Here is a 24,404-nt window from a genome sequence, read left to right on the forward strand (position 1 = left end):
TCGAAGTTAAAATCAGGGCTATGGAAGATTGCGCCATCGCCCTAGCGCCGGAGGAGCTTTGGATCCGAGAGGTATGATGCTACTGCTGGCGCTTCCCAAAACCCTAGCGCTGGTGTTGATCGGAGGAAATGCCGCCCGGGCAGTGAGTGCCAGGGTTTGATCCAAGCTCAATGGAGTTCAGCGACACCTACAAATACAGCGGCCCCTGTGCGTTCTCTCCGAATGCTCGATTTCTCGCCGTCGCTGTGGAGGCCAGGCTTGTAATTCGCGACGCTGTGAGCCTCAAGGTACTGTGATCTCTTTCTTTGCTGGTTTTGTTCTTCTTTCCAATGTAAGTTCTTTGAGTTTTTCTTTGGAACTATTTTTGTTTCACAGGTCGTGCAGCTCTACTCTTGCCTCGATAAGATCAGCCATGTAGAATGGGCACCCGACTCGGAGTATGTTCTTTGTGCGCTGTTCAAGCGCGCGATGGTGCAAGCTTGGTCGGTGTCACAGCCCGAATGGACGTGTAAGATCGACGAGGGTCCTGCCGGGATCGCTCACGCGAGATGGAGTCCGGACAGTCGACACATTCTCACCACCTCCGACTTCCAGCTTCGTCTCACGGTTTGGTCTCTCGTGAGCACCGCGTGTGTTCACGTCCAGTGGCCCAAGCATGCTGCTCGAGGCGTGTCCTTCACTCAGGACGGGAAGTTTGTAGCGATTGCTACGCGCCGGGACTGTAAGGACTATGTTCACTTGCTGGCGAGTAACTCTTGGGAAGGAATGGGGACTTTTGCCGTGGATACTGTGGACCTTGCTGATCTTGAGTGGTCGCCAAACGATAACACGATCGCCGTTTGGGACTCATCGCTCGAGTATAAGGTAAGTCGCTCTTCTTTCTTTCTTTTTTCTCTTGTCAACCATTGTGTTGTTTTTTCCAGGTCCTTGTGTATTCCCCAGATGGCCGTTGTTTGTTTAAGTACCAAGCTTACGAGAATGCTCTGGGTGTAAGAACAGTCGCATGGTCGCCGTGCGGCGAGTTTTTGGGTGTAGGTAGCTATGACCAGATCGCTCGCGTTTTGAACCATTTGACATGGAAGCCCGTTGCTGAGTTCACGCATACGAGCTCCGTGAAAGGACCAGCAACTGCTGTGGTATTTAAGGTACGCGTTTACGTTTGTGGTTTTGCTTCTTACTCACGCGAGTTTCTCTGAGCAGGAAATAGAGGAGCCTTTTGACATGTCAAGCCTGTATCTGACTGATGACAGAGAGAACGAAATTTTCCAGAATGGTACGAGTATATCATATCGTTGTGTTGAGATGGACGACGCTTTAAAGTTGCTGTTTCCACTCAGAAAATTCTGGCGACTCTCATGTACGAGTGCGATACAAAGTTGCTGATATTCCAGTCAGCATTGCTGCTCAGAAGCCGCCCGCCGACAAGCCAAATCCAAAGCAAGGCATCGGTACGCGTTTTTTTTTTTTTTTTTTTTTTGTTGTGATTCATGGTTTCTAAAAACATAATGTGATCGCAGGTCTGTTGGCTTGGAGTGCTGACAGTCGATATTTGCTTAGCCGCAACGAAAACATGCCAACAGCACTATGGATATGGGACATCTCCCGGTTGGAGCTCGCAGCGCTTTTGATCCAGAGAGAACCAATCCGTGCTGCTGCTTGGGACCCAGTGTCTCCGCGCCTGGCCCTGTGCACTGGAAGCTCGCAGCTCTACATGTGGACTCCCGCAGGAGCTTGCTGCGTTAACGTTCCACTTTCAGAGTTCCTGGTGACCGATCTCAAATGGAACCCGGATGGCTCGTCACTGGTGCTGCTCAAAGACCGAGAAGCTTTCAGCTGCACGTTCGTACCGATGCTTTCCGAGTTTGAAGGTGAAGAACAGGTCAGCTAAACTTATTTCTAGCTAGTTTAGATGTTATTGATATGTTAACAACATCATTGTAAGCTTTGAGTTTCACGGATCTCGTTCCAGGTAACTCTTTTCTTTGTTTCCTTTCTTGTTCTTGATCTAATGTCGAGCTTCTGCAGCTTTAAGTTCCATAGCTTTTTTCTTGGTATCAACTTTCCGGCCTCGTCCGAGGTCAGCTAAAGTTTTTCATTCGGCTTGAATTACTTGGTATCAAGAGAACAAGTCAGCTCTGTTTATTTCTAGCTACTTTAGTTGTCATTGATATGGTAACGTGATTGTCAGCTTTGAGATTCACACATATCGTTCCAGGTAGCTCTTTTCATTTTTTTCTTTTCTTGTTCTTGTTCTTGTTCTTTTCGTGGAGCTTTTGCAGCTTCGAGTTTCATAGCTTTTTTCTTCAGCTAGAGTTTTCCATTCTCTTTTCTTAGCTGGAGTTTCGTATCAAGTTTTCTATCAGGTCAGCTATGGTTTTCCTGACATGGTATCAAGTTTCCTATCAGGTCAGCTATGGTTTTCCTGGCTCGAGGTTCTAACGCGATCTAAAAGTTCTCATGTCGAAGAGATAGCCAGCGTTGTCCAATGCAAGCACCACCATGCTCGAATGGCTTGCCTCGACTATTCAATCACCAGCAGCAAATCCTGGACGAGCTCTCCTCCATGGATGTTCTCTCGGCGCTGGACTGGATGGACCACTCGCGCCTCCCAATCACAGTCCCACTCTACGAGTCCCTCATCCGGCGCTGCGCGAATCCACACTCCCTGGAGGCCGGGCGATCCATCCACGCCCACATCCTCCGCCACGGCTATGGCGGCGAGCGATTCCTCCTCAACACCCTCGTCGAGATGTACTGCAAATGCGACAGCCTGCGCGACGCCACCGCCGTATTCGAGCTCGTCGCCTGCGAGAGGATCGCGTTTCCCTGGAACATCCTCATCGCGGCAAATGCCCAGAGGGGGCAAAGCCGCGAATCCATCGCGCTCTACCGCCGGATGAGCTGCGAGGGAGTGAAGCCCAACGCGATCACGCTGGTGAGCGTGCTGGGCGCCTGCGCGAACCTGGAAGACCTAAAAACCGGCCGCGAGATCCACCGCTCCCACGTCCTGGGAGCACGGAGCCGTCCGTACGAGCGGCCCATGCCGGTGGACGCGGTCATGGCCACCGCGCTGGTGACCATGTACGGGCGGTGCGGCAGCGTCGCGGACGCGCGGGCGGTGTTTGAGGGCATCTGCGGGAGGGATCTCGCGGCATGGAACGCCATGGTGGCGGCATATTCCCGGAATGGGCAAATGGCCCAGGCGGTGCTGGTTCTGCGGCGAATGGCCGTAGAGGGCGTACGGCCGGGCGAGGGCACTTTCGTCGGGATGCTGAGCTGGTGCTGTACGGTGGGCGCCCTGGACGAGGCCAGGTCCATCCACGCGCACATTCTGGCCACTGGGCTCGAGTCTCGACCCACGGTTGGGACCACGCTCGTGAGCATGTACGGCCGTTGCGGCAGCCTAGGCGGTGCCGTACGTGCTTTCCAGCGGATTCGAGACAAGGACATTGTGGCCTGGAATGCGATGATCGCGGCGTATGCCCAGAGCGGGCATAGCAGGGACACGATCCGGATATACCACGTCATGGATCTGGAGGGCGTTAGGGTTGACAAGGTGACGCTCATCGGCGTCCTGGATGCCTGCGCCAGCCTCGCGCTCACCTCGAAAACGCGGTTGGTCCATGCTCGGATTGTGGACACTGGCGTGGAGCTGGACGTGGTGCTTGGAACTGCGCTTGTGAATGCCTATGCCCGTGGAGGGCATCTCGTGGATGCTGATCTCGTGTTTGCGGAGATGGAGGAGAGGAACGTCGCGACGTGGTCGGCGATGGTAGCAGCATATGCCCAAACCGGGCATCCCGACCGGTCGCTGGAAATGTACCGGGAGATGCAGCTCCAAGGGCTCCGCCCAAACTATATCACCTACGTGAGCATCCTCTTTGCTTGCAACCACGCCGGGCTCCTCGACCATGGTCTCGGCTATTTCGCGTCCATGGGGAGAGACTACGGGATCGAGTCCTGCGAGGAGCACTGCAGCTGCATTGTGGATTTGCTGGGCCGGGCCGGACGGCTGGACGAGGCCGAGGCGCTCATGGCCAGCGTTCCGTACAGGCTGGGAATATCCGCGTGGATGTGCCTGCTCGGGGCGTGCCGGACGCACGGTGACGTGGAGAGGGGGTCCCGCGTGGCGAGGCGGGCGTTCCAGGTGGAATCCGGGGAGGTGGCTCCGTACGTGGCCCTGTCCAATATGTATGCCGGCCACGGCATGTGGGACGAGGTCTCCAGGGTACGGCAGCTCATGGCCAACACTCTGGACAAGTCCACGGGCAAGAGTTTCGTGGAGATTGATGGGCGGCTCCACGAGTTTATCCAAGGCGATGAGACACACCCTGAGAAAGATTCCATCCAAGCCAATATCCTGGAGCTCGAGCTAGATTCTCCCACGGTTCCTTTGTTCCACCGCCACCACAGTGAGAAAGTGGCGGTGGCGTTTGCGATGCTCAAGACGAGCGGCGAGATCCCCCTGCGCGTGGTGAGCAGCCTGGGAATATGCCACGAGTGCCACGCCTTCATGAAGGGCATCTCCAAGAGATGCCGCAGGGAGATCGTGGTGAGGGACGCCGAGATGCTCCATCGGTTCGACGGTGGATCATGCTCGTGCGGACGTTAGCGAAAGTGACACGCGGCCGCCTCGCGACGTGGCGAAAATGTAGGAATGCTAGCGGCGCCCACCAATCACGTTGCGGTATTTTGAAACACTCTCATTAGCTTTGTCAGGTCGGCATGCTATGTAATGTCATGATTGCTGTATAGGAAGGATTAGTATATACATGTCCATGCATGCATGCCCGTACGTTTATACCTTTTAAAAATATAGCAAACTACCTTTTAGTGGAATACACCTGGCATTTTTATTGTAAATCCTCGGTTATATTTATCTTCACTTAAGGGCCGGCCACTACCCTCGTTCCAATCCAACGGCGCGCGATAGAGCTCTTTACCAGAATATTCTTTCCACGACGGAATATACCGTGGAATGGTTAAAAACGTGTGCGTTTATATGTCGTCGTGCATGCATGCACGCACGCACTCACTCGACCCCATTTCTTCGGCGTGATCCAGTCGCCCCGCGAGTGATTTGGCGCTCGCGATCGAGGCGCCAGGGTTTCGATTAGATAGGCATTGCGGTTTTCCAGGGCCAGGGCGGCGCCATTGCGCTGCGTGGTAGATCACACAACCCTGGGACTCGTTTGGTGCTAGGGCTCGAGTGATCCATCGCAGGGACGAGGTGCTGGCTATGGCGTCGAGCGGCGGCGGCGGCGGCATCGCGCAGCTTGCAAAGGTACGCCGCCGTGAAATCTTTTGCGCGCCGCGCGTCTCGATCTTCGATATTACGGCCTGGCGATCCATGGCTTGCGTGCGTCGCACGCCTTGCGTGGGAAATTTTGCTCGCGTCCTGTGCATATGGCAGCTTTTCTTCCCCGCTCGAGCTTCTCCTTCTTCTTCTCCCCTTTTTTGACTTCTTTCCTTCTTGCGCTTCGTTTGTGTGAGTGTCTTGTGTGCGTGTGGAGTGATGATCTTTGGAAGCGTGCATTGTGACTAATTCCTTGTGAAAATACTCTTGCAGTGAGGATCGCGACACTCTGTTTGGGTTTACGTGGACTTGGTCGTGACTATGGACGAGAAACTAGTATAGTACAGTACTAGGAATGGGGCTCTCATGAAGAACAGAACACACAGGGACAGGGAGAATAGGAGATAGAACGAAGATGGGGGCCTCTTAGTTTTGCACAGAGGAGGGGCTGGGCAGTTTTCTCTGCGGTGGACGGTGCTGCAATGGAGCCCACACGGCACAAAGCGTGCATGAATGTCAGATGTGAGGCGATCGAGAGCGCAGCATGGAAGCGAGGATGGCGGCTCCGCTCCGGCGACCGAGCTGATTTATGCACAGACTGTGGGTATGTGATTCTATCCTTCACGTAGTGGCTGCCTTCTTTAGCTTTTAGATTAGTGTTGTGGTGTTTTGCATCTTGGGTTGCTGTGAGCTCGGCTGATCCTGCAAGTCTCACCCACATCACGTTTCTTTTTTTCTTCAGTCGCGAGAGACCTTGACTGTTTTTTCTCTTTCTGGTTTGCGGTGTTACCAGTTCGGCGTTTGAGCTGTCACGCTTTTGCGAAAAGTTTCATGCGTATGATCCCGGGTGGAGAAGTTGCATTGCGTGCGGAAAGGTAATATAGCTCTAATGTTTAGAAGGATCGGCCTGGATTCGCCGCTTCCAAGTAGTCGCAGAGGGTTTTACTAGAGAGCATGGGATGCATCGTCTTTTGGAAGTTCACGTCTGACCAGTGTTTTTGTGTGAACTTGCAGGGTCTCCATTGTGGATGTATAGCTTCCATTCATCTTTTTGTGCTTTTGGATACGGGAGGAGTTTCCTGCCGAGGTTGTGTCGATCTTAGAGAGTCTCGCAACGTGGTGCGTAGCTTCTTTTTTCTTTTTTCTGATTTTCCATTGTTCTCATTTCCTTTTTTTTCAGCAAGGCATTTTGGGGGGATTCTCCTACGATAGTGACTTAGGAAAGGAACAGGAAGAAAACCTTATTCTCAAGCCAAAGTCTGAAGTAGATTTTGAGCAGAAAATGGCGGCGACTGGTAGCGAAGACGAAAAGGTTAGAGGTGTCGCAGAGGAATTGTCGGCAAAACGGGAAGTTACTTACATGGAAGAGATGGAAAAGCTAGCGGTTACAAGGGAATCACCTGGAACTCAAACCGAGGTGGCGAGCCTGAATACCTCTTTAGGCTTGGGGATGGGGATAAAAGTTGATGACACAGCAGCTGGTAATCTTTTCCAAACGGAAAGTCCAGCTTCAGGTGGCGAAGCCAAGGAAAATCCTTCGAAGTATTCACCGATTCCATATCGACCACGACATCGGCAGGTTGGGAAGCAACCAGTTCCACCGCGTGTTCCGCTCTCAGGGGCTGCACCTGAACCAACTAACGACCCGAGAGTTGCACGTCCTCCTGCTGATAGTAAAGGGAGGAACCAGCTTTTGCCTCGCTACTGGCCTCGGATTACAGACCAGGAAATTCAACAGTTCACTTCTGGAGAGTAAGTTGTTCGCTCTCCTTTTTTCTTCTTGTTTTTCTTATGACTCATTTGTTTCCAGCTCTAAAATTACACCCCTGTTCGAGAAAGTACTCAGTGCCAGTGACGCTGGACGTATTGGACGATTGGTTCTTCCAAAAGCATGTGCGGAGGTCTGCATGTTCTTTTGTCCTTTTCATTGGCATTGTGCGACTGTGTTTTGATGCAGGCGTATTTTCCCACGATTTCACAAGCTGAAGGCCTTCCGCTAAGAATTAATGACATCAGTGGGAGGGAGTGGCAATTCCAGTTCCGTTTCTGGCCAAATAACAACAGTCGCATGTATGTACTAGAAGGTGTTACACCATGTATACAGGCTATGCATCTCCAAGCCGGTGACACAGGTATGATACCATGACAAGTTTCTGTTTCATGTCTTCAACAATGCCTTTTCTGGTTCCAGTCACTTTCAGCCGTCTAGAACCAGAAGGAAAACTTATAATGGGATATAGGAAGGCACAGGTAAGCTATTTACTACAACAGTAACATGAATGAATCTGGCATAAGCCTCTTCAGGATTCTGGGGACAGTGAGTACCCCGGTGCTAAACAGACAGATTACAAATCAAAAGCTAAGGAAACTCAATCAACTCTTTCAGCGGATAAAAGAAGGGGTCGGCCTCTAGGAGCAAAGAGCAAGAGACTTCGTCTAGATAGTGAAGACTCATTGGAGTTGAAGACAAGCTGGGAAGAAGCTCAGGAGTTGTTAAGACCGCCTCCCGGGGTCACGCCCAGCTTCGTCACTATCGACGGCCATCAATTTGAAGAGTACGAGGTACTTCGGTTTGTAGTCATTCTGCATATATTTAAGCTGTATGGACAACCTGCAGGAGCCTCCTGTTCTTACGAAGAAAACGGTGACGAGGACCAAACCTTCGGGGTAAGAAGCTCTCAATTTCGTTCTTCCACTAGCCTCTCGTGCGCTGCAGGGAGCAAGACCGCTGGGTGCAATGCGATGATTGTGCAAAGTTTAGGCGGGTTCCTCTTGACATATTTATACACACAAGATGGACTTGTACCGACAACGTCTGGGACTTGAAAAGGTAGAGAGATTTCTATACAGCATGCAGAGTGAGTGCTCACGTCTGTCCTTTGTCACCAGAGCAAACTGTAGTGCCGCGAAGGAGCTCAGCAACGAAGACATGGACCAGCTCATGGACAGTATGTCAGGTAAAGCCCAGCAACGAATGTGATTAGAAACTGATAAGCATGTGGTGTGTGGTGTATATATAACAGGTAAACCCGGGAAAGCGGCCAGCTCGCCATCGGGATTGGATGCCTTGGCAACCGCTGCGGCATTTGGCGACGAGAAGGCAGCATCTCCTCCGCCACCAGCTGCGACAACAAAGCATCCCCGCCACCGTCCGGGTTGTACATGCATCGTCTGCATCCAGCCTCCCAGCGGCAAGGGTCCCAAGCACAAGCCGACGTGCGTGTGCAACGTCTGCCTGACCGTGAAGCGGAGGTTCAAGACGCTGATGATGAGGCGGAAGAAGCGGCAGTCGGAGCGCGAGGCGGAGACGGCGCGGAAGAAGAAGGCGTGGGACAAGGACGACGGGGTGGCCGCGGCGGCGTCCCCGGCAGAAGCCAAGTGGCTCAAAGGCAACAACAACAACAACAACGTCACCACCACGCCGGAGAGGGGCCAGCAGCGCTACAACACGAGAGAGGCATCGGCACCGCCAAAGGCGAGCCCGGCATTGCCAGCGGAGAGCCCGAGCCCGAGTCCGAGCCCGATCAACCCGATCAACCCGTTTGTGACGGAGCGAGGTAAGACGTTTCCATTCCCAGAGCTGCTGGGAGCGTTTGCGTCACCGCCAGTTCCAGGGGGAGGAGTAGGAGGAGGAGGTGGTGGTGCTACTGCTGTGGCGGATGAGAACTTGGCGGGGAAAGGAGGGATTGATCTCAACAGCCAGCCGGAGCGGGACGAGGCGGCACAGCAGAGCAGGCTGAGCATGATGAGGCTGCTGCAGGACGCGAGCTTGCCGCTGGATATGTATCTCAAGCAGCAAGGGATGGCCAACCTTGCTCCAGGATTTGGTGGTGGTGGAAATGGTGGTGGGAGTGGTGGTGGTGGTGGTGGTGAGCAGGTGAGTGATGCAAAGCAGCAAATTCAGCAAGCAGCAGCAGAACCCTCCTCTGTGCAAGATGGTTAAAAGAAAACAGCAGAGCAGGTTGGAGAGATTATTTATCTGTGTTCAACATGGTTGGGTGGTTGTTTTTTTTTATCTTATTTTTTTGATACTGTAACAGGAAGCAATAGAGGAAGAGAAAGACATGTTTCTTTGTTTAATAATTGGTGATCAAAGTTGATAATTGTGGCTTCTAGAATTTGTGTTTCTTTTCTGATAATTGATGGGTTCTAGAATTTGTGTTTCTTTACTTTAATATTTGGTATATTAGTTATCTGATACAAGCTGATAACTCTTTACTGAGGCATGGTTCTAGAATTGGTCTGTTGGAAAGAGGAATGAACCTTCTTACTAGTCCGAAGCTGCAGATTTGTCTAAGATTTTATCTGCAAGGACATACGAATAGTCCTACTTACAATTGGGATTTGTTCTTGGTTGTCCTAGCAGAGCAGAACGTAGAAGCATGGGTCAGCCGGTGCGAGGGTCCGTTGCCGTCAAGATCCTGGAAGATATTGCGAATTCCTGCGGCGGAAGCAAGCGCAGCATGGAGGATGAGATCCTGGATCATGTAGAGAAGAGCTTTTAGCTTCCCAGTGGAGGAAGCAATAAAAGATCCAACAACAATGTGAACAAAGCAAAAGTTTCATTTCCCCTCCCTCTAGCTTAATTCCCTCTTCGTTTCATCGAGCCTACAAAGGAAAAGGAGAAACTCTTTGTCGATCCAGGCTCTTTAACTTTCATGGAGAGCTTTTTAGCTGGAGAGGATTGGAACTCATTGGATCATCTTCAAGCTGAGAAGAAGTATTGATATTGATGCTCTGGATTTAGCTTTCATGTAGAGCTTTCTAGCTTCATGGAGAGGATTGGAACTTATCCCTTTCAAGTTGGAGAGAATTGCTGGAAGAAGCATCGATCAATCGATCAATCGATCCATGGTTGACTCGATCCTGAGAGCACGCCGGGAATCTCTAAGCACGGACTCACGACCACGAAGAAAACGACGCAAACGACTAGGTGTAGACCTGGACTTTCAGTGCCATACTGGAAGACTTGGAACAAGAAAACGTGAAACAATACCAACTCATGGCAGTGTACCTGGATACAGTTCTCTGTGGCTCGCGTTAATGTGAAGTGTCACCTGGAAAACCATGACAATCATAAGAGCCACGAGAAACATTAAGAAACGTGAGACGAGTACCGCTTTAGGCGACGAGCAAATCGGGCAGCGAACTATGCCGTTCTCGTTGCAATGCGGGCATTTCTTCACACCGCCGCCTCCCACCAGGAAAAGCTTGCAGCTTCCACGGCACCAGCGGCACGGAACGAACCTCATCCCACCACACCCGTCGCAGGCAAGGAACGATCCATGCCGGGAGACCATCCCCTGGAGCAGCCTCGCCAGATTTCCCTGCTCGTGCATCGATCTCACTTCCTCGGCACCACCGATGAATCTCCCCCCGATGAACACCCGCGGCAGGCCCACCGGAGCACCCAGGAGTTGCCGCAGCTCCGTCCGGAAGCCCGAGTGCATTGACACGTCTCTCTCGTCGATGTTGATGCCCAGCGTCCTGAAGAGCATCTGCATGCTCCGGCAGTCCTCGTACGTCTTTCGAATTCCCCTCAGGCTGGTGCAGTAGAGAACAACGCTTGACTCGCCACCGGGCGGGCAGCACTGCTGGAAGGACTCCACAAAGTTCCTTCGCTCGTTTTCTTCTTGACCACCATCGCACTGTGGTGCCTCCTGAGACAACATCTGCATGGAGTGAGATCAGGACCAAATGAAGAAAGAGATCTCATTGTACCTATGTTGCCGAGTGAAAAACCTTTCACCATAGTTCTCTCTCATTCCAGCTCTGACAGCCGTTTTAATTGCTTGCTTCTTTTACGGCAACTTCCACCTCCATCTCTGAGCCGTCTGCTAGAGGATGTTAACTGCCTCATGCTTTCAGCATCATGTTGCGGTACAAATGACTTGGATAATCTCCCTGTCACGTAATGCAGCTTTTGTCAATGAAAGGATCAAGAACGATCGAGAGTTAAGTAGGAACCGGTGAGGAGCTGCAGTAGTTCCATCTCCCTTTCAGTCTCAGTCAGGGGAAATTGCATATCACTTTCTCATCCACCTATTCAGCAGTCACAAATTCAGATAATCAGTCGTCACTAAATTGAAAAAGCTGATAAGGAAAAAAAAATTACTACGTACCCAAAGTCGAGATGATCTGGTTGAGCGAACTAAAATTACTGAAGGAAAAATCTCAGAGACAAAAACACAGAGATGAATATGGAAAGTTAAGCAAGGAGAAAATGTACGTAGATTATTCTCGGCTGCGGTAGTAGTTGCAGTAGTAAAACGAACAGCTTGAGTTTCTTAGTATGTACACCGCAAGCACCGCTCACATCGCGGCAGCTCCAGCACTCTTTGCGTTCATCCTGATGACAGGCTCGTCAGTTTCGCGCTTCCTGATTTGCGGCACTGCGGCAGGTCTCTCGATCGGTTTGTCAAGGCTGAGAGTGCCAAAAGCCACGAGCGTCGTGACGACCCTGCTGTCGCTGTAAACCTGGATGCCCATGACTGGCATGCGAGGGAAAAGCATTGCCCTTCGGTAGCGGACCAGGCGTCGCGGAGCCAGTGTGTCACCGCGTGCAATGTCCCAGGGGCGGAAGGTCGAAGAGAAGAGCGCCGCAAAGACATTTGGATGCTTCTTCCTGAGGTGGCACTGAAAAAGAAATGCCTCATGTTAGTAACGGGCGACAAGACGTATCGAGTTGTTACTCACAGCTTGGAGCACATCTGGACAACGAGTGCTCTTGCAAATCAAAGGCACCCGCTCTTGTCCCAGTCGAGAAAGAGAAGCAGCATGCTGATAGGACTCTGCAAGCATTCTTGTGAGTACGAAGGCGCTGGAGAAACGTCTTTCGTGTTATACTACCTTCAGGGCTGTCAACAATCGCCGTAGCGAATTTGTTACTCTCGTGAAACATATGTCCAAGAGCAAGAGCCTGCACAGCATCGCAGTTAATCACTTGCAAAACAAACAGCAAAAAAACGACTCACATTCTTCTGCCAGTGTCCGGCTCCGAATTCACTGTGACAGTGCCGCTTTTGTTCCACATGCCTCGCAACAACATCGACTGGGTTAACGTTCAAGATTGAGAAAACCATATCGACAGTCATCTCCTTGTCAATGTTGAAGACCTTGCACTAAACAAGGGAAGTGTTTAAGAACTTGTGGTGGTACGCAAAAGAAAAATACTCACAAACTCATGGTCCACTTCCGCAGCTCCACAAACTCCTGCTCCGAGCTCGTGCTTCACCATTTCTCTCAACACCGGCAATTCCCCATCCACGGCGCCTAGAAAGCATAAAGCTTAGCAGCACACTCAAACCCACTTTACAGAGTACTTACTCAAACAAGAACCTGGCCGGTCGTAAAAAGAAAAGGCTTTGATCGCTTTATCCGCTGCAAGGTAGAGCCGCTCTCTCAGGTCATGTGTGTGGGATATCGTCGGTGGCTCCGGAATCACAGCTGCAAGCGGCTCAGTAGCTCCGGAATTACCAAATGGAGACCTCTGCCACAAACAAGAAATGTGTCACAAACTATGCTAGTTTCACGAAGATTTCGAGGAGCTTACGAAGGAAGAGCGCGCCGGAAGCACAAGATCGTTGATCTTGGAGTAGAAATCGCGCCTGGAGCGCTCCAAGAAGTCCACAAAACCCCAGAAGGCCCCGGAGACGCGGTCCGCCGCGCGGCGCAGCCACGATGCCGCCGAATCGACCAGCGACGAAGAATCATCCACAATGTATCCAAAAGAAACTCCATCGGCGAGCGTCGGGAGCTGGATCCGAAATCTTTGCCACCGCGACGACGAGCTCTCGGTGGACACACCTCGCCACTCGGCGATTCTCCGATCGGCCGTGCTGAGCAGCGCCGCGAGAAGGACCCATAGCACCAAGGCGCTCCAGAGGCGCATTTCTTCCTCACAACCAAAGCCTTACCTAATAAAAGCCCTAATTTCTTTAATCCGTATTAAAGAAGAAGGAATATAAAGTATATTTTCCGCAATAAAAATAAACTTAGAAAAGGAATCTAAAGAATATTCTTCTGTCTAAAACCCTAAGTGAAATTTAGGGCAAGGAGTTCCAGAGGCGGCGAGGAAGATGAGTAAGTCCGCGAGCGAGGATTTGCGGTTGTAGCAATAGCGTTTTCTTGTGATTCCAGGTAAGGTGCACGGATCTTTGGCCCGAGCGGGCAAGGTGCGCGGCCAGACGCCCAAGGTCCAGAAGCAGGACAAGAAGAAGAAGCCCAAGGGCCGGGCACACAAGAGGGAGCAATACAACAGGCGATTCGTCACCGCCGGTGAGCTAGCGATTGAAATTTCCTCTTGTTCTTGCTGTTTCGCTCACGAGTCGCGCTTTCAGTGGTCGGATTTGGCAAGAAGCGCGGCCCCAATTCGTCTGAGAAGTAGAGGCGATGTTCTTAGTTCTTTTTGAAGCAAACGAGGGATTTTAAATCATCTTGGCCGTACACGTGGCATCATACCAGCCGATAGACCTAAGTTTGAAAAATAAGGAGACCTAATTCTTCGCCGTACACGTATCATCCCAGCAGTTTGAAAAAAGAAGAACCCTAATTCTTACATTGTGGCAAATGGGAGATTTGTAGCGAGACCATCCTGTGAAGCACCGATAGCAATGCCCGCTCGATCTCTCCCCCATTTTCGCCCTCCAACACGCCCAGCGCCCTCGCCACTGCCTCCATGCTGCTCATACACCCATGGTAGGGCTCCTTCTTGAGGATTAGGTCCGAATTCCCTCCCATTCCCAGCCCCTCCCTGCGCTTGTCAAACGGCAGGCACACCGGAATCGCGAATCCACGCAGGAATTCCATGCTAGCGCTCACCATCTCCTTGGCGTGCTGCCAGGTCGCGTCCACGATCAGCAAGACGATCCTCTCGGCGCTGGCTGCTCCATCGCCAATTCTCGCCCAGGAAGAGATCTCCGTGGCGTCTGGTGTTGGGAATAGCAGCAAGACCGGTTGCAATGCCGGCGATCCGGGCGATCCCAGGAGCCGATCCAGATGCGCCGAGCATCCCTTCCTCAATCGCCGCCCGACGATCACCTCGCAGGAGTCCGGATGGAGGCATTTGGCGAGAATCGGTACCGTCGCGAGCTTCTGCCTCGTCTCCAGCGGGTGCTGCAGCACGATCACGCTTGTTCTTCGCGTCTGGATGCGCTCCTTGGGCATGGCCGGGCACAGGCACGCCGCGCAGGGCCTATCGCATCCGTCGCATCGTGGGCGCATTGCCTTCGCTTCGCAAGAACCCTAGAAATATTTGCCATTTGCGTGACAAATAGGTAGGGTTTATCGTTGGCGCTGCGAGCGGCGGGATCGCGATCTCTCATGAAATTCCCTGGCGATGATCGATTACATCGGCAAACGCGAGGTTTCGAGCCAATGCGGGTAAGATTCTTGGCTGGATTCCGATGCGCGACGAGAATATTTCGCAGGGAAGAGCTGCGATTGTGCAAGGAGAGAGCCGCGTGCCATGTCCCTCACGTCCTTCGCGAGCGCGAGCTCTCGATCGGATCCAGCAGCTGCGATAAGGTGTTTGCCGCGGCATGGATCGACGATGCCAATGTAGCGCTCGGCACCAAGGACAACAAATTGCTGCTCGTCCACTCGCAGAAGGATCGATGTGTCGAGATAACGCTTCCTCGCAGGAACTCGTGGAGCCGGCCAGAGCCCGTGGATTCTTCCTGCGGCATCCACTCTATGTATCCTTCCAACGATTTTTCTATTGCTGCTCGATCGTGGACGTGATCCTCATCCGTAAGCTCGCTCAATCTCTCCAAGTCGCTTCTCGTGACTGGAGCGGATCATCCAAACGATGCTGCCGTCTTTCGACTTCCATCCTTCCAACCATTGCAGCTCTTAAAGGTGAGCTTCTTTTTTCTTTGTTTGCTTACAACTTTTACCTTTTGCAGAAGCACGACGACTGGATTTTTGCAACCTCCTGGCTTACGGACACAGTTCTTGCAACTGGTTTGTGTCCAGTTTCCTTCTTTTCTTTTTTCCTTCCTGGCTCTTTCTATGATTGATTGCTCTACAGGTTCTCGGGATTCCACTGTAAAGCTCTGGTCAGTGACCCGGAGCCGCTCTTACCTCAACGAAAGCCCCATTGCTGAGAGAAGATATCACCGGGATAAAGTGAGAGATATTAAATACTGTTCCCAAGCTGAGGTAACGAGACTGGAATTTCTTATCTTTACAACTCCATTCCAGATTCTAGGGACGCTGAGTCAAGATGGCACTTGCAAAATATGGGATCCACACGTGATGGAAGTGGTAAGTATTTCAAGCTTCCTTTGAATAATATTAGTTTTCTTTCTTCTTTAGATTTCAACCGTCCAGCTGCACTACAGAAGGCACTTGCAGTGCCTTGCCATTCAGTACCCGGTTTTGGCTGTTGGTTCTCAAAAGCACGTATCTTTCATCGACATGAGATGTGGGCATCTTACTAAACACATTGAATCTCTGGACGACGCCTGGGGTAACATCTAGACTTTATATACGGATCTTTCATTTTGGCTTAGCAGGTGTTCGCTCGTTGAGTCTCAGAGGTCCTTTGCTAACATGTGGAGGTGGAAAGGGACGATTATCTTTCTTCGAGATGAGAGCGATGAAGTACCTTACTCTCGGTATGTCGTAGATTATTTTCTATTGCGTCGTAATCCGTTTCTGGATCGCAGACCCGGACGCTAGCGGAAATAAGCACTTATATTACAAGATTGGCAGGGGAGCTCCAGTAAAGAGTGACCCATAAAAAAAGCTATGGTTCTGATCTACGTTTTCTGTAGGCCGAACGAGACTTCAAATGGCATGCTGTTTATGCACATTCATATGACGTGACTGGCACCTCTTTGCTCGCCGTTGGTGGTCCAGCTTTGTATGGTCAAAAAGGGTGCTATACTGCTATTTGGTAGTAGCTTGCTCACACCATTCTGCGAGAGGTATCTTTATCGAGTCTTGTCTTTCACCTATCAATCACGTTCTTGCAGTTTCAATGTATATAAAGGACCACTAAAAGGGAGGCTTAGGGGCGTATGCGTAATTTCGTAGATTTTTTCCGCAAGAATCGTAACTCTGTTTTCTTCAGATTGGTGTATGATTGTTTCTATGAAAAATGTCGTTCTCTTAGCTCGATTGAGGTGGTAGTTTCTCCTCCTCAAAATGTTTCCGTGTTTAACAAGGCTATCCTTCGCAAAAGGTAAAGTGTCAATTTAAAAGATAACTTTTGTCGATACCTTACAGGTCGTGATCGTTCCCAAGATTTTTCTTAAGAACATTCTATTGCCATTAGAAAAGAGTTTATACAGCACCACTTTACAGAACGACTACGTCGGCGTTATGTTCTTAAATATAACGACGACGTTCTTAAATCCGATCGAAGTTTATATACACACTTCTTTATCTACGCAGGCTTAGAACTTTTTGGACTTGACTTGCACGAGTCAAAAGGATTGTTGCGGTGGTGGCTACCAGAAACGAAATGATAAAGCATGGGACTCCAGCCAGGAGCTCCTCACGGTAACCATCGTCCGAATGATGTTCTTCTACAGATAAGGCCGGAGAATCCCGCGGGCGGATGTTGGAGAGAGGGAAGCCATACAGTCCTGGATTACCTTCAAAGCTACTGCTCTGAAAAGTGGTAAGCTGGCCTTTCTGAGGAATCATGCCTGACAATCTGTTGTAGGAAACGTTGAAGTTGAAAAGAAAAGTCAGCCCGGCAATCGAGTCCGGAATCCGGCCGCTCAGGAAATTCTCCGAAAGGTCCAGAACCTGGACGTTCTTGAGTTGACCAACCGACTCAGGTATAGGACCGGCCAGAAAGTTGTGTGCCAGATCCAGCTTATACAAGTTCTGCATGCTGCTCAATTCTCCAGGAATACCACCGGTGAGATTGTTGTACGAGAGAGTCAGGACGATGAGGCTGGTCAGTTCCATCTTGAACAGCGGCAGGTATTGCATCGACCAAACGCACTCGGTCGCCAACTCACTCACACGCTGCTCCAAATCTTCCAGGCGGAGTCCCTGGAGCGCAAACATCCCGTCTCTTCCTCGGCACTTGGAGAACTGGACCTCGAGAAGTTTACAGTTCCCCAGGGAGGTTGCTACCGGGGCCAAACCGAGAACCATTTCCCCGGTGTAATCGCGACCGACGCGAGAAGGAACCGTGCCCGTGAGCTGGTTCGCACTCAGGTCCAACATGATCAGATTTTTGCACTTCGACAGCTCCAGAGGTACGTCACCTTCCAGAGAGTTGTTTCCGAGCTGGAGAACTACGATGGTTTGCAGCTCTCCCAGGGATGGCGGGATTTTCCCAGTCAGTCTGTTTGAAGACAACGAAAGCCACCACAAGTTCTGAAGGCGAGAGATGTCCGGAGGGATAGCTCCATGCAGATTGTTGTAACTCAAAAGTGCGATGGTCAGATTGGTGCAATTCCCGAGAGCTGGCGGAACGATGCCCTGGAGTTGTTCACCCACGCAAGAAGATGCTGGAGCTGCGGGTGGTTCTCACATAAACGATCCGGTATTTCTCCAGTTGCGTTGTTGAAACTAAAATCCAGCATCTCCAAACTGGTGCAGTTGACGAGCGAGTCGAGCACCCGACCGCCGAGCTTGTGTTTTGGCAGTAGAAGGCTCGTCAACTTGAACGGCGGGCTCTGCTCCAGACAAAAAGCTGTCCCGAATCGTGGTGAATCTGTTAGAGCTGAAGTTGAGAAACGCGAGGTTCTGGTGAATCCCGAGGACTTCACCGGCGAACCCGTTGTAGCTGGCGTCGAGAACTTCGAGAGACGGTAAGAAACCATCGTTTTCTAAGCTTTGACGACCGAGAATGTCGGGTGGTGTTCCAGAGAAGGAGTTGAGCGAGATGTTGAGATGCTTGAGCTTCGGACAAGACGGCGTCGGCTGGAAGAAGAGCTTTCCGGAGATGTTGTTAGCCGACACGTCCAGCTCGACCAGCTTCCGACACGCAGCCCCCGACCGGATCTCGAAAGCGGTGAAAGAGTTCCCGGCCAGCTTGAGCTTCCGGATGCTGTTGGAGAAGCTGAGCGATGGGAAAGCCCCGGAGAAGCTGTTGTAAGACAGGTAGAGCTCCCGGAGATTGGTACAGGCAGTGAGGAGCTCTGGAGGAATCGCTCCAGCCAGATCATTCCCGGACAGGTCCAGCCATTGCAAGCTCTCACAGCCACCATCGCCGAAAGACGCTCCAGAGATCGAGCCACTTATCTGGTTTTGCGAGAGGTCCAGCCGCCGCAAGCCCGAGCACCTGGTAAGAAACTCGATTGGAAAACTCCCGCGGAGCTCACTGTTCCTGGAAATGTTTAGGGACTCGAGCGAGCACGAGTGGAGAGTGATCCCAGCCAGGGGCTCCGTGAAGTTGCTGGCCGAGACGTTTAGCTGGCGGAGCCGGGGGAGCTCTTCGATGGTGGAAGCCAGGAGAGAGGCCGGGAGCTCCAAGAACTGGAGGCTCAGGGACGCGACGCGGCCATGGAGGGAGCAAAGCACGCCTTGCCATTGGCAAGAGGGCGTGCTCGCGTTCCAGCTCTCGAGGCTCCGCGATGGATCGCCCACTCCATTTTTCAAGGATAAGAGCGCTCTGGTATCGCTCGCCGCGGCGAGGATCGCGATTCCTATCAGTTGGAGAAGAAAAGCGTGCACGAGAAAGCCTGCCATGGTGGAGAAAAATAATGGAAAAACAGAAGGCAGAGGTCTACAAAAGAGAACAAAACTATGATGGAGAAGAAACTCTTTTACCCCAATTTCTTTAGCAAAAAGGAAGAACTTTACATTTATAGGCGAATATGCTTCAGAGATGCCAAATTAATTTGAGTTAATTGATTTCTTAATTAATACCTAGTATATTCAAATATTCTTTAATCTAAGCACGAATATTCATTCCAGTCAACCACTTTTCGAACGCGGGGTAGAATTCCTGCTTGCGCGCACCCTCCACGCTCGGATTTGCCGATCCAAACCTCCACTGTAGATGCAAAATGCGCGCTCTTCTTCTCCCTCTCCGTGATCCCCTTCCGCGCTATCATTGTAGAAATCGTCGTTCTTCTCTCGCGGCAGTGCTGGATCCATGGCCACGACCACGAGCGACTTGATCGGTCCCGTATGCCCTTTCAAAACTCCCAGGCAGCAGTGACCACCGAGCCCTCCAAATTCGATGCTCCAGATCCTCACGGTCGCGTCCGCGGATCCACTGCACAGCAATCCCCCGGCGCGTCCCAGGCACAGCACCGCTCCACGGTGCCCCCGCAACCTTTCCACGCAACTCATGTACGGATCATCGTGATCGCGATCGCGATCGTCAAGAACTACCCCTGCTAGCGATTTCTCCCACACCGCAATTGTGGAATCCGAGAGCCCAGCGTAGAGAAACTCGCCCCCAAGAACCAGCGCGTTCACTGCAGTAGAGCCATTGCTAACGCTCTTTGATAGCGTCTCGTGGAACAGTGTGGCGAGCAGCGCAAACTTCTTCTTTCTATCGCTTCCCCCTTTCTTCCACACCCTGATCATCGAATCCGCGGATCCCGTGTAGAGAAATCCCTCCGGCGACGCAACCAGCGCATTGATCGCGTCGTCGTGAGCTCGGAAGGATTGCAGGCATCGCAGGTCGGAGACCCTCCAGACCTTGACGCTGCGATCCCAGGAGCTCGAGAAGACGAGAGATCCGTCGTGAGAGCTCGCGAGCGACGAGATCGCGTCGGTGTGCTGGAGCCACAGGCAAGTCTTGTGGCGACGAACGCGAACATACCTTGCGGGAAACATACACGACCTCGCGACGTCTCTGGGCCGGGGCAGCGTCGCCAGGAGCTTCATCGTGAATGATCTGTTGCTGTTCTTGGCGATGGAGTCGAATTCGTTGATCTTGAGAAGCTCGACTGTCTTCCAGACGCGGATCTTGTTGTCCTGGTGAGCGCTGAGGACTAGAGCCCTGCCTTTGTGGGTGATTTGGAGGAGGGACTTGACGCAGCCACCATCTCCAAGCTTGGCGAAGTCCGATAAGTGGATCAAAGCTCCATCATTCTCTGATCGGTGGAAGCATTGCCACAGACTGATATGGCTGTCCTGGGAGCCAGCGATCAAAAGCCCATGATCTAGATCTTTCCCGGCCCAGCAAAGAGAGAAAATGGGACCCTGTGGAGCCCGGAAAGAACCCAGGGAGGAATAAGAGGCCTGGCGAAATTGTTCGCGAGCTTGATCTTCGACTTCTCCTCCTTCTTCGGCTCCTCGAGTTGTTCTAGAATTGTGAATACGATTGAGGCTTCTTTTCAGAGACCATGACTCTCGTCCAGATGATCGATCGGCATCGCTGGTATTAGAGCTGGCGGGAATGGAGCTGAATTTCGTGCTGCTGCCGCTAAAACTCTCGCTGCCAGTGTCATTCTCGTAGAAACTCGACGGCATTCTTCTTATAGAAATCGAGAAACGCTCTTTTCGAGATCAACTAACTTGAATCGCTCTCAAGAACTCTACTTGCAGGATATGGATGAATAAATCTCTCGCAAATTACGGTAAGACAACTATTCCCCGTGGAACATGAAGGGAAGTTGCGTTGGGAGACAAAACTTTGTGGAGACTTCCTCTCATGAAAAAACGCAACTTTGCACCACGCACACGTGGACAACACACGAATCCACGTGGTGGATGTTCATTGGGCTGAATCTAGATGCCTACAATATTCCATCTTGGAATGTCCATTATATACACCATATGCCATTGGCAGGATAGTAATTCTGGTATTCTCTTGTGCGAGAAACTTTTCTAATGGATATCCGATTTTTTCGACGCGGTGGATTCAAAAAATAATTAAGTTAGACCATGCTCTAATTTAGTATTTTAGTAAAAATTATACAAATACTCGATGCTTGTGCGCGGTATAATTCCATCGAGGTGGAGCAATCATGCAGTCATGCCCGTCCCAACGCTTGTTGTATGACAGTCGGCACGATTTATAAAAAAATTTAGAGTTGTGTGAACCTTCCCTTCACTTGTTTTTCACTCAATAGCGTTTAAGTTGAGACAAACTTCCAAACTTTCAACCTCAAATCCTCTCTTTTTGACCAACTTTCTCGAACTGTACGAGTTTTAAGTTTTAACATCTCACAGCCCCATGTGAAGTCACAGGAAACGTTCTTGACACTTTCTGCCGCAAGTCTGCCCAGCTAAAGTGATCAAATTAGTATGTAATTAACAAACAACCGACCTTAAGTGGATCATGATCATAGCAAATTAGTATATAAAGCATTCTTTTCCAGTGACCATACCAACCATGAATATTAAAATCAAGAACAAATGAAGGTCATTAGCATCCAAACAATTTGGAAGTCCCAATCACAAACAACAAAAGAATCAAGCTGTGCCGTCAAGCTATAGACATCGCCTAAGCTCCACTCAAAGTTTATATAACGCCGTCCAGATTCCACTGCCCCGATTTGTCCCGTTCTTTATGCAACTACCTCTGAAAGTATATAGTTCCAATGATGAAGAAAACCGTCCATGATAAAACATATTTTATCATCCTTAGCTTACAATTTTAAACGTATACTTTGAAAGATGCTTACAATTAGCAGGATTCTATTGACCGTCTGAATTTGGAATTTGGACTACTGTATGTACACAGAAGTGCTAAACCTGTGATCAAGAAGTTATTTCTCAGAGGAAAACTTGCAAATGCTAAAAATTGCAAGAATATTCTCCATCAACCTTGCACAGGCTTGGGGCAAGAGCAAGTCTTAGCTGCATGTCCGGCCGCACTTGCAACAAGGCTCGCCTGAGGCCGTTTTCTTGGCACAGGTGCATGTCTCACATTTGCAGTTTGCACCGCATGCGCAGAAAATTCCGTCGTGGCCACTACCACAGGATCAAAAAAGTTGCCAACCCTTAAATTGAGAAGAATAGTAGAAGCTTACTTTCGTCCAGCAGCTCTGAATATCCGGAGTTGTCGATCAATCAGAAGTTACAGAAACACAAACCATGCGTTTATCACTTACTTGCAATTAGCTCCAGATGGGCATGGACTCCCGCAAGCACACCCGCAGTGCAGCCGCAGGTAGCAGAAGCAACAGCAGCAGTGGTGGCCATTTCTCGATCAAGTGAAGATGAGACACAGTGATTCATTCCTTCATTCAATAGCTGTTTACATAGTCTAGTAGTACCCACTAAGAAACATGAGACCAATAGATTACAGTAAATTGTTTTGATAATCTTACATTTGCAAAACTCTTCTAAGTCTTCTGCCACCAAGCCTTTTGTCCCCGCCCTAGGCTTCATCAATCTGCCTGCCGCACCTTCTGACGCATCTTGGGAGACACGCCCAAAGCTGCCCGTTTATAGAATGGCTGCATTATGCACAAGTTTACCAGATTATTACTAGATGCAATGTACAAAAGGGATATTAGGGTATATGTGACCTTTTAGTCCCTAGCATAAACCTTTGTCCTATTTAAATGCTCATAAGGTTTAGATTCTATTCATTTCAAACTTTTCGGCTATCAATTCTTGAGCTTCAGCCGGGAGTTTTGAGAGCTGCTCGGGGTATGGATGGACTACCACAACAACGAATGTGCTCTTGCCATTATCATCGAGACAACTTTAAAATCCGAGACTGGGATGGATGAAGACACCTTGCAAATGCTGTGCTCCTTAAGGATTGGCTGGCAAGCGTGTTTAACAAGGTTGAGGAGGTGAGATTTAATATCCACCGACTTGATCAACACCCAAAGGAGCATCCTTACATTTGGGAAGATGTTAGCAAATTGCTATTTCTAGGAATGGAGCCTGAAATCTTCCAATACTTACACGAATTGGATATTCAACACGAAGATGAGTTGTGGATGCCAACTCATCTTCGAAGGGATGGGAGGAGTCGATTCCATATCCAGGCCCAAAGCAATGTCCAGGTAGACTGCCCAGTGGCCGACCATATAAGCAACAGAGAATGGAAGTGAAAATACTTTGGAAAGAATAACCAAAGATAGATAGATAGATAAATAGATAATTGTGTTTATAGTTGCCGTTAACCTGTGAGAGCATGGGACTTTTGAGTAGGAGGGCAGGAGAGCAGGGAGTCGGGCATTCAAGCATTTGCTATATGTTTCAGTCTGGGAAGTGGGGGCATGTTGCTTTGATGAGCAGTGCCCTCCAGTCTTCAATGACATAGATAAAGAGCAGTCATTGCTGCCATGGTCGTGTTTCCCATGAATGCTAGAGGTCTTGGGCATGGAAGTCTAGTGTGGGAAAGAAGAGCCATAGCCGCATGTAGGCAGGGTAGTCATATATGGCATCTCTAGGCGTGAGCGGCTTCTGTCTTCCGCCTAGTTCAACGTGAAGTGAGTGCATGCTTGTTCGGTATGTTGCAAGGATGCGCCTGGTGGTGTAGCCTGTGGCGTTGTGGATGCTGGGCCAATGATTCTCCCAGGGTTGATGTCGTGGAGATAGTCCTGGAAGCAGTTGGTAACCAAAAGTGTTGGTTTATGGATTGCTGGAATAAAAATACTTGGTTCGAAATGTTACGCAATTGATTAGAATATACTTAAAAGAATGGAATGTAATGACATAATGCTGCTTTTCTTTGCTTTTCTTCATGGAGATTTCTAAAGATTTTCTATAAAAGCCACAAAACGTAAGAAATAAAAAGGACAATCAAAACGCTGAGCATTCCGGACCAGCTTCTTTGCCGTTTGTTCGCCCAGCATGCGCGAGGAAGTCCTGTAGAAGGAGAGAGAAAAGGTCTTAGAAAAGAAGAAGTCTCTTTTTTCAGATCGAGAAGAAAGCAGCCTGACCACAGCTGTGATAATCTCAAAGCAAAACTTTATAATTATTATTGATCTAAAAATTGCATAAAGATCTCTCTTTCAAGTCCATCAACCTTGCACTGGCTTGGGGCAAGAGCAAGTCTCGCAGCTGCATGTCCGGCCGCACTTGCAGAAGGGCTCGCCTGAGGCCGTTATCTTGGCACAGGTGCACGTCTCACACTTGCAGTTTTCACCACATTCGCAGAAAACTCCGTCGTGGCCACTATCACAGGATCAAAAGAGTTGCCGAATCAGCATTTAATTGAAAGGAAAACACAAAGCTTACCTTCGTCCAGCAGCACCCGTTGCTGCACATCTGT

At 50.3% G+C, this 24,404-nt stretch overlaps 11 protein-coding genes across 13 annotated transcripts; 7 read left to right on the forward strand and 4 right to left on the reverse strand.

Moving 5' to 3' along the window:
- Positions 1-11: 11 nt before the first annotated feature.
- LOC9630871 (WD repeat-containing protein WRAP73) lies at positions 12-2,200 on the forward strand. Its single transcript, XM_002967543.2, has 7 exons — positions 12-287; positions 376-864; positions 924-1,145; positions 1,201-1,273; positions 1,338-1,448; positions 1,518-1,969; positions 2,026-2,200. Exons 1-6 carry the CDS (start codon positions 171-173, stop codon positions 1,886-1,888), a joined length of 1,383 nt encoding a protein of 460 aa, XP_002967589.1. The 5' UTR covers positions 12-170; the 3' UTR covers positions 1,889-1,969; positions 2,026-2,200.
- Positions 2,201-2,460: 260 nt separating this feature from the next.
- On the forward strand, positions 2,461-4,841 carry LOC9632816 (pentatricopeptide repeat-containing protein At1g11290, chloroplastic). The gene has a single exon (XM_002967544.2). It carries the CDS (start codon positions 2,486-2,488, stop codon positions 4,610-4,612), a length of 2,127 nt encoding a protein of 708 aa, XP_002967590.2. The 5' UTR covers positions 2,461-2,485; the 3' UTR covers positions 4,613-4,841.
- Positions 4,842-4,997: 156 nt separating this feature from the next.
- LOC9632817 (B3 domain-containing protein Os07g0563300) lies at positions 4,998-9,409 on the forward strand. 2 transcript variants are annotated; one of them, XM_024672560.1, is made up of 13 exons: positions 4,998-5,284; positions 5,570-5,900; positions 6,090-6,171; positions 6,311-6,415; positions 6,477-7,048; positions 7,107-7,197; positions 7,254-7,428; positions 7,488-7,546; positions 7,592-7,858; positions 7,914-7,963; positions 8,013-8,126; positions 8,186-8,253; positions 8,320-9,409. In XM_024672560.1, exons 2-13 carry the CDS (start codon positions 5,779-5,781, stop codon positions 9,237-9,239), a joined length of 2,625 nt encoding a protein of 874 aa, XP_024528328.1. In that variant the 5' UTR covers positions 4,998-5,284; positions 5,570-5,778; the 3' UTR covers positions 9,240-9,409. The 2 variants fall into 2 exon arrangements, with proteins under 2 accessions (XP_024528328.1, XP_024528329.1); XM_024672561.1 differs by having other exon boundaries at positions 7,601-7,858.
- A 432-nt stretch (positions 9,410-9,841) lies between these two features.
- LOC9632818 (uncharacterized protein At5g39865) lies at positions 9,842-11,272 on the reverse strand. 2 transcript variants are annotated; one of them, XM_024672563.1, is made up of 3 exons: positions 11,018-11,272; positions 10,414-10,968; positions 9,842-10,353 (listed from the first exon to the last, which is right to left on the reverse strand). In XM_024672563.1, the coding sequence occupies exons 2-3, from the start codon at positions 10,966-10,968 to the stop codon at positions 10,297-10,299; spliced, it is 612 nt and encodes a 203-aa protein (XP_024528331.1). In that variant the 5' UTR covers positions 11,018-11,272; the 3' UTR covers positions 9,842-10,296. The 2 variants fall into 2 exon arrangements, with proteins under 2 accessions (XP_024528331.1, XP_024528330.1); XM_024672562.1 differs by lacking the exon at positions 11,018-11,272 and having other exon boundaries at positions 10,414-11,011.
- A 235-nt stretch (positions 11,273-11,507) lies between these two features.
- Positions 11,508-13,229, reverse strand: LOC9630872. Its single transcript, XM_002967796.2, has 7 exons — positions 12,849-13,229; positions 12,623-12,785; positions 12,474-12,568; positions 12,271-12,417; positions 12,146-12,215; positions 11,993-12,087; positions 11,508-11,932 (listed from the first exon to the last, which is right to left on the reverse strand). Exons 1-7 carry the CDS (start codon positions 13,185-13,187, stop codon positions 11,609-11,611), a joined length of 1,233 nt encoding a protein of 410 aa, XP_002967842.1. The 5' UTR covers positions 13,188-13,229; the 3' UTR covers positions 11,508-11,608.
- Positions 13,230-13,313: 84 nt separating this feature from the next.
- On the forward strand, positions 13,314-13,807 carry LOC9630873 (40S ribosomal protein S30). Its single transcript, XM_002967546.2, has 3 exons — positions 13,314-13,378; positions 13,436-13,573; positions 13,636-13,807. The coding sequence occupies exons 1-3, from the start codon at positions 13,375-13,377 to the stop codon at positions 13,680-13,682; spliced, it is 189 nt and encodes a 62-aa protein (XP_002967592.2). The 5' UTR covers positions 13,314-13,374; the 3' UTR covers positions 13,683-13,807.
- Positions 13,675-14,537, reverse strand: LOC112345647 (DTW domain-containing protein 2-like). The gene has a single exon (XM_024672851.1). The coding sequence runs from the start codon at positions 14,516-14,518 to the stop codon at positions 13,844-13,846; it is 675 nt and encodes a 224-aa protein (XP_024528619.1). The 5' UTR covers positions 14,519-14,537; the 3' UTR covers positions 13,675-13,843.
- A 47-nt stretch (positions 14,538-14,584) lies between these two features.
- LOC112345646 (DDB1- and CUL4-associated factor 12-A-like) lies at positions 14,585-16,420 on the forward strand. The gene is made up of 11 exons (XM_024672850.1): positions 14,585-14,677; positions 14,725-14,991; positions 15,052-15,154; positions 15,202-15,259; positions 15,327-15,457; positions 15,500-15,562; positions 15,614-15,767; positions 15,814-15,915; positions 15,967-16,022; positions 16,075-16,227; positions 16,276-16,420. Exons 1-10 carry the CDS (start codon positions 14,634-14,636, stop codon positions 16,198-16,200), a joined length of 1,104 nt encoding a protein of 367 aa, XP_024528618.1. The 5' UTR covers positions 14,585-14,633; the 3' UTR covers positions 16,201-16,227; positions 16,276-16,420.
- On the forward strand, positions 16,321-17,739 carry LOC112345604. The gene is made up of 4 exons (XM_024672734.1): positions 16,321-16,484; positions 16,849-16,925; positions 16,971-17,236; positions 17,300-17,739. Exons 1-4 carry the CDS (start codon positions 16,321-16,323, stop codon positions 17,612-17,614), a joined length of 822 nt encoding a protein of 273 aa, XP_024528502.1. The 3' UTR covers positions 17,615-17,739.
- LOC112345605 lies at positions 17,672-19,082 on the forward strand. The gene is made up of 2 exons (XM_024672735.1): positions 17,672-18,075; positions 18,133-19,082. Exons 1-2 carry the CDS (start codon positions 17,672-17,674, stop codon positions 18,605-18,607), a joined length of 879 nt encoding a protein of 292 aa, XP_024528503.1. The 3' UTR covers positions 18,608-19,082.
- Positions 19,083-19,120: 38 nt separating this feature from the next.
- Positions 19,121-20,763, reverse strand: LOC9630874 (protein JINGUBANG). The gene has a single exon (XM_024672366.1). The coding sequence runs from the start codon at positions 20,693-20,695 to the stop codon at positions 19,184-19,186; it is 1,512 nt and encodes a 503-aa protein (XP_024528134.1). The 5' UTR covers positions 20,696-20,763; the 3' UTR covers positions 19,121-19,183.
- Positions 20,764-24,404: the final 3,641 nt, after the last annotated feature.

The sequence above is a fragment of the Selaginella moellendorffii genome, unplaced genomic scaffold (assembly GCF_000143415.4).
Source record: "Selaginella moellendorffii unplaced genomic scaffold, v1.0 SELMOscaffold_9, whole genome shotgun sequence".
Taxonomy (NCBI): Eukaryota; Viridiplantae; Streptophyta; class Lycopodiopsida; order Selaginellales; family Selaginellaceae; genus Selaginella; species Selaginella moellendorffii.